At 39.9% G+C, this 7,399-nt stretch overlaps 1 protein-coding gene across 5 annotated transcripts in view; it reads left to right on the top strand.

Moving 5' to 3' along the window:
* Window positions 1-5,762, top strand: part of LOC128688147 (phosphatidylinositol-3,5-bisphosphate 3-phosphatase MTMR3) — a gene marked incomplete at its 5' end in the record, with an annotated part of 289,396 nt that extends 283,634 nt beyond the window's left edge. For 3 of the 5 annotated variants that reach the window (XM_070089333.1, XM_070089331.1, XM_070089343.1), the window contains 1 exon segment: window positions 3,557-5,762. In XM_070089333.1, the coding sequence (XP_069945434.1) occupies window positions 3,557-3,710 (154 nt within the window). 5 annotated transcript variants of the gene reach the window in all.
* Window positions 5,763-7,399: the final 1,637 nt, after the last annotated feature.

Raw genomic sequence — 7,399 nt, forward strand, 5'->3', positions numbered from 1 at the left:
TAACCCTTTCAGGGTCCGTCCCGTAGATCTACGGCTTTTCGGTGAGTGTCCAAACCGTAGATCTACGCCAAAATTCTAGCGGCGTCAAATTTAGCGCGAAAGCGCTCATAGGCCTACATGTGAGAGAATGGGTCTGCGCCATGGGTGTGCACCGTAAACAAAAAATCTAGGCGCCTGCATAGCATTGTGGGAACGCCGGCTCAGTCACCCTTGTTCACCATGCCTCGTCGCAAGTCAGCTCTCACTCCCCGGAAAATTGGGACTCTCTTCTTCCTGTCTGATAGTTCTGACACTGATGGAAGTGCAAATGAAGACGAATTCTACGGCTTTGATAAGTTAGTGACCGAAAATAATGACCAGGATATCGATAATAGTGCAGAAAACCCCGACGATCCTCGACCTTCTACCTCTGGTGTGGGCACTCGTGACTCACGGTCGGGTGTTCCTAAACGTAAGAGAAAACTAATATTTTCGCGTGGCCAGGCCTCTGACTTCAGTAATGACGATGATTCTGACGTGGATTGTGATTTTATTGCGCTCGACGATCATTCGAGTAGTGATAGTGAGGAATCATATTCACCAGTGAAGCGTCAGTATGTTCGCCGCCGCATGCGCTCGGGTAGTGTACCCTATGCTGTGCCCAGGGGACGGAGTACATCCCGGAGTACATCCCGTGGCCCTACACCTGTTTTAGGTAGTGATAGTGAGGATGATGTGGCTACACTTGGCATGGATGGGCCACAGGCATCAGTGGATGGTGTTAGTGGTGCTGGTGGTGGTAGTGGCACCGCCATGCGTGACTCACCGTGCCACGCAGGGACCCACGCTGCTGACTCGTCAGTTCAAGGACAAAGCGGAGCGTCAGCCACCAGCCCGCCACAACCACCCGTACAACCAGCCTGTGATGTCCAGTATCCACCACAAAACCGTATGTGGGATTGGCAGCAAAATCCCAATTTTGTTCCCAAGCCTCACCACTTTGATGACTCTCAAAGTGGAATTCTACCTACCTGTCCCCTTGGAACCACGGCCAATGAACTGGAATTCTTTGAATTATTCTTTGACCAGCCATTGATGGAAATTATTGCCAGGGAAAGTAATAAGTACGTATTTTCAGTACACCTTGGCAAATACGATCTTATCACCATAGTCAAGACTACACAGGTGGAAAGAGACGACTGTTGCAGAAATGTATTTGCTTTTTGCAACAATAATGCTTATGCCTCACGTCTATAAGCATAATATAAAAGCATACTGGTCCACAGATCGGCTAATTTCTACCCCATCCTTCAGTGAAATAATACCAGTGAACAGGTTTATCTTACTGTTATGTATGTTGCACTTCTCTGACAAAACCAGGCCTGACAGAAGTGACAGGTTATACAAGATTAGAAATGTTTTCATGTATCTCAAACAAAAGTTCAGGATATACTTTTATCCATTCAAGAATCTTGTGATTGACGAGTCTTTGATTTTGTTCAAAGGTAGACTGTCATTCAAGCAGTATATACCGAGCAAGAGGAACCGCTTTGGTATAAAATTGTTTGTACTCTATGATTGTGACAGTGGCCTGGTGTTGGATATTGTTGTATACACGGGAAGTAAAACATTGAAAGATACCAAGATGTTATTGGGTATCTCAGGTGACGTAGTGAGAAACATGATGGCACCTTATCTTGGTAAGGGGCATACATTATATACCGATAACTGGTACACAAGCCCATTACTCAGTGATTTCATGCGAGTGAACAAGACAGATGTGTGTGGCACAGTGCGTTCTAATCGTAAACATATGCCCAGGCTCAACGCAGGTGTTCATGGTGATGACGTGCAGGTGTTTACTGCCAATGACATCATGGCATTACGGTGGCATGACAAACGAGATGTCACATTGTTGACAACCATTCACCGTAATGAAATGCAAGACAGTGGCAAAGTTGATCGAGTGACTAATGAACGTATTCGAAAACCAGTGTCAGTGATTGATTATACACAAAACATGCGCTTGGTTGACAAGTGTGATATGCAGATTGGTTTTGTTGACTGTGTTCGTAAGAGTTACAAGTGGTACATGAAACTTTTCTTCCATCTCATGGACATTTCAATGCTGAATGCATATAATATGTACCAAATAAAGACTGGTAACAGACCACCGTATGGTGAATTTTGTTTGTCTGTTGTCAGACAACTCATAATGAAGTACCAGGTAACAACACCTGCAATGCAACATGGTCCTCGAATTCATCACGATATACCCAAGCGTTTGAGGAGAGAAGGTGATCATTTCATAATACAGCTTCCTTCAACTCAAAAGAAATTTGCTCAGAAGAGATGCATTGTCTGTGCACAAACAAAACGACGGCAACAAAGACGCAAAGACACTCGGTTTATGTGTGAGGAATGTAAGGTGCCTCTGTGCATGGTGCCTTGTTTCAAGGAGTTCCACAAGCTCCAGCAGTTCTAAAGCCATGTCCAGTGATTGTAAATATGTAAATATATGATAGAACATTAGTATTATACAATATTTGTGCATGTTTATTGTAATAAACAACAGTGGTAAACAATTATATGATAATAACTTTAGTGCGGTTATTGTGTTCAATACAGTGAGTATATATATATATCAATTATATACAGTATTGGTCTCTCAGGCCCCAAATGTTAGTAGGAATAGAAAAAAATTGGAAAAGAAAAGAAAAAACAACTAAAACAACAAAATAATATAATACGCGTATGTGGAATTCGTCGATGTTGCCACCACCACATCATTTTCTATAAACTTCTTGGCACTGTATCTCGGTAAGTACTGATCAGATTCTAATTTTTTTTGTTTTATTACCTTCACAAAAATATGCTCTTTAATTCTGTAAGAAAAAATAATTTTTTTTTTTTTTATTTTTTTTTTTTTTTTTTTTTTTTTTTTTTCAAAATTTCTTGGACACTGGTGAGTGACTTCAGATTTTGGCCTTGGACCCTGAAAGGGTTAAATGCTTATACCTTTTCTTGCCACTTTCAGCAACACTTGTAAGCCTACTGGGTGCCATGATTGCTAAGCAGATACAAGATATGGCAATTAAAAGATCAAAACACAATTCACAAATGCAGCTAACTCCTAGGAGAGAATTGTACTAGACACATATGCAAGAAGACTGGGATGGGGGTGGCAGGGGATGGCAGTAGGTTTCCTCCGCTGACACAGTGGTCTAGCCCACAGCCAGGCAGTAGCCTGAGCGGGGGAAATTTTTCTCCGCCCACAAATGGAACTGTGTTAAGTTAATTTTATAAAGTGTTGTATAAAATTGTCGCAATTTTTCAATAGTGTAATACCCAAAACATGGCAAATAAATCTGTGTAATATAACCGTCTACTCTACATCTTTTACCCAAAAGTTTTCTTTTCTCTTTGAAGCCAAAATGAGCTTAACAGTTCTGTTTCAGCATGGTTTTGTACCTGCTTCCTGCCCTTGGGTTTGTCATACTCGCTTATTAATTGAAACTTTAAAACGTTTTATCATTGACTATTTCAGTGTACTTCAAATTTTTTCTTTTTATTCCAGGAGTTGTGGTAAAATCTTCTGTTCAGAATGTTCAGAGCATAGCATCCCAATCCCACGAGAACAACTATATCAACCTGTTAGAGTATGTGGATCATGCTTCAACCTTGGTATGGAACACACAAAACCAAAAATTCTGGCTGCTGCTTCAAATTAACTGGAGAATAATGCAAATAAGGAATTAGTAATAAGGGTCAAAACTGGTCACTAGCAATGTTAAGGAACAAGTTGGCATGATTTGTTCTATCATAAAGAATTAAAAAGTTTATACAAATGTGACAGCAACAGGGCCACTATTCAAGAAATTTAGCAGTGTAAATTTCATGAAATCCTAACCTTCATTATCAGGAATCTCTCTCATACCATTGGGGGTTCAAATGGTCTATCTTGCTTGGTCACATAGGTCAATTTGGGAAGTGCTCAGTGGTAATATCGGTGTGCTGTGTGAGAAGTGCCGGGTCCTAGTATAGTTTTCTCCTTGCTGTGCTTCCTCTTCACTCATTCTTTACTCCTGCCAAGAAGGGGTGCTTTTGTTTAAAATATTAAAGTGAAATTGCATCATTGGCAATAAAATTTACATATTTAATTGTTATCAGGTAATTGTGTGTTCATGAAGTTTTACTTGACCCTTTCAGAAGTTGGTTTTTAGAAATTATTTCACTGGTGAGAATATTATGATTAAATTTTGCCTGCATGAAAGTGTTTTATTTTTTTTTGTGGGGGTGTAATTTTGTGCGTGTTAAGGTTTCCAAAGTTGATCAATTATGGTTTGTCTTTAGAATGAAAGGAATGTAGTTTTATATTTTATCATAAATACAATTCTGATTAAATAGCTCTCCCATTAAAAAACTTGGGAATGCACAATATCTGCTTTCACCTCACATATTATATTTTAGATATATATGTATATGTATATATATATATATGTACATGTAATTTTCTGGGTGTATTCTGGTTGAAGGTGTGTTACCCCAAGCATTCTGGTGAAGTCTGCTTAGATGTTGATTTAATGAACTGTAAAGAAAGTAGGAAGATTATTTTTTGAGATTACAAGCAAATTTGGTAACTTGTAAATATTTGTTGGGGCAATGATAGTTATTGTATATAAACTATTTTTGAATGATAATGATCTGTTAGGGTCATTTTCTTTGTGTTATGAACTTGTCACTAAAAAAAATTATGCTAGATATTGGTAGCCATTATGTAAGGTTCCTCAACACAGTTTGTCACAGCAGTTCTTCTGCATTGATTGTGCAACTTTCGAGTTTGAGTCTAATGAACCATCTGTATAATACTGAGAGAGAGAGAGAGAGAATTGATCTAGGTAGGAACACCAGTTAAGAATGTGATTCTTGGGGTTGTAGTTGCTCTAGTGATGTCTGAAACCTCCAGGTGTGGCTGTTTTTTTCTCTGCCTACCATGAAACTTACAATTTTTTGCAGAATAATGCTAAAGTGGCTCTTGATGTGCTGGTTCATGACCAAGATTTCAGGACTCATGCTGTGGTTAGTGTATCAGTATACTATTCTTGTAGCACTTTGTAATTAAACTTTGATTAGGGACATTTATCCAACCAATGTGATATGACATAAGATAGGCCGTGTTTTTAGTTTTTCTGATTAAAAGGAGTTACTCATGTCAAGTATATAGAAATGGAAATCTTGGATTATGTGCTGTTGAAAAAGTGGGGTGGAATTTTAAATTCCAGGTGTGCTAGTCATTGCTGTGCTCAACAAGCCTTATGATTATTATACTTTCCTGTTCATTTTTGTTTGTTTTCAAATATTTATATCTGTTACTTGAATTAAGGGGTAGTTCATATGAGTATTATAAGTTCTATAACTGTATTATAACTTTTAATTTTATGAATATATGATGTATAAAGAAATAGATTATTAGAAAGGACTTATTTTAATCACACTTCACTGACCATCAAACCAAAGCTATGGTTAAGATACATCTTGACATTTAACTAATTACCCTTTTCACACTAGTTATGTGGAAAACTACATTTGCTTTGTCTTCTCATAAGGTTTGATTGAGCTGAGCATGTAGGCCCAATACAACATGTATAGCAAATGTAAAGCCTATAGTTGTAGAAATGATTCCTAGTGCATCCAATGCAAAGATTATAGGTTGCCATGTATTACTATGTGATTGGTTGAAGGATGTAAATTTTTGGGCTTATATATACTCCATTTGGCTTGAAGTACTCTTTCATTAAAAAAATATAGCAAGCAACCTTAATGTCTGATAGTATTTGGCTCAATGTATTTGTATATCATGAAAAAAGTTCTTGTGCCACCTGGGTATCCAATAAACTAGACACAATTTCTCATTGTCTCAGGCTCACAAAAATATAGCCATACAATGCTTCATGTCATGTATTGCACTCTATAATCAATGTTTACTGTGCCTGCCTAGCCGGCCGTTTACAACAATGATAGTGCAAATTCCACTAGGTAGCCTGTGAATCCTGTCAATCAAGCCAGCATACTAATTAACCTGAACTGCTCATTATCTATCTCATGTTTGCCACTCCTACATCCTGCACAGTGTTTGGTAGACTATATTAGTCATACCACTGGATAACTAGACTTCTGTGATTTAACCCTTTCAGTGGCAATCGCATAGAACGATGTCATTGAGCCCAGGGTCCCCTCGCCTAGTTCTACGTCAAGAGCTCGTTTCACTTAGATAAGCTGTGACTGGTAAATTTTGGCCTAGGTATGAGAGAATGGGCCTGTGTGGCGCGTGGGCACAGTACAAAAAAAAAAAAAAAAAAAAAAAAAAAAAACCCGCCTCACACAGCGTGCGATATGAAAATCAAAACTGTGACTGTGTGGTTTAAAATGGGGCTCTTGAGGTGTTTTCTTGGATAGTTTTTATGGTTTTATTGGCATTTATTGGTATCATTTGATAGTGAAATACTACTACTGAAAGAGATGATTTTGATTGGTCTCGGGACCAAAAGTAGCTTGAAATTGAGCTCAAAGTAGTGGGAATACTAGATTTTTTTTGCTGATATTCCTCCTCTTCAAGGGGGGCTCCTTGTAGTGGTGAAGAGGCTATTGGTCTAAGGAACTGAACCTTTTGGTCTTCCTCAGACTGAACCTAATTACCCCCCAATCCTCCCTTATCTATCCCATCCTCTCCATCCCCCCTTTTATCCTCCCCTTTTCCCCATCCCATTTGTAGCCTCTGGGGTCCTCCCCTCTGACATTACGGTTTCTAGGTAGGGGGAAGTGTGCCGGGGTTTATCCCGCTTAATGAGGTTCCTCGGGTGTGGTGTAGTTTGCTGTGGAATCTGGATTGTCTGGAGGTGCCCTGCTCCCTTCCTGGATTTCTGAGAAGTAGGCAGGGCGTCCTACAGATGATGGGTGTAACTCCATAGGCTGCCTGTCGGTTCTGAGAGGTGACAGCCGATGGAGGTATGCTTTTGTGGTGGATTTCCAACCGCCCTCTCTTTTGTTCGCCAAGGTGGCTCAGTAGATGTGAGGTTGCTATCCCGGAGTGCTAGTTTACTGGTGTGAAGGGTAGGACATGGCACAGGTTCCACGCTGCATCTGCAGTACTTGCGGGCTCGAGGTCCTCTCGAATGAGGGGGGAACTTATAGCCCTTTCGTGCCTTCTAGGGACTGTCCCTCTTGTTCTTTTTTTCTTAAAAATAATAATGAGAAAAGTACCACTATCTTCATTCTGTGATAACCCTCCTCCTTCCAGGCCCCTTTCTGTTCCTGCATCCTGTTCTGACCGGCTTCGTTATTAGACCATTCCCTAGACTCTTCCCATACCCCCTGTACCTTCTGCTGGTGACACTTTGTCACCTGCTCCAGGTGCTGGGGC

The sequence above is a fragment of the Cherax quadricarinatus genome, chromosome 2 (genome assembly GCF_038502225.1).
Source record: "Cherax quadricarinatus isolate ZL_2023a chromosome 2, ASM3850222v1, whole genome shotgun sequence".
NCBI classification, from domain to species: Eukaryota; Metazoa; Arthropoda; class Malacostraca; order Decapoda; family Parastacidae; genus Cherax; species Cherax quadricarinatus.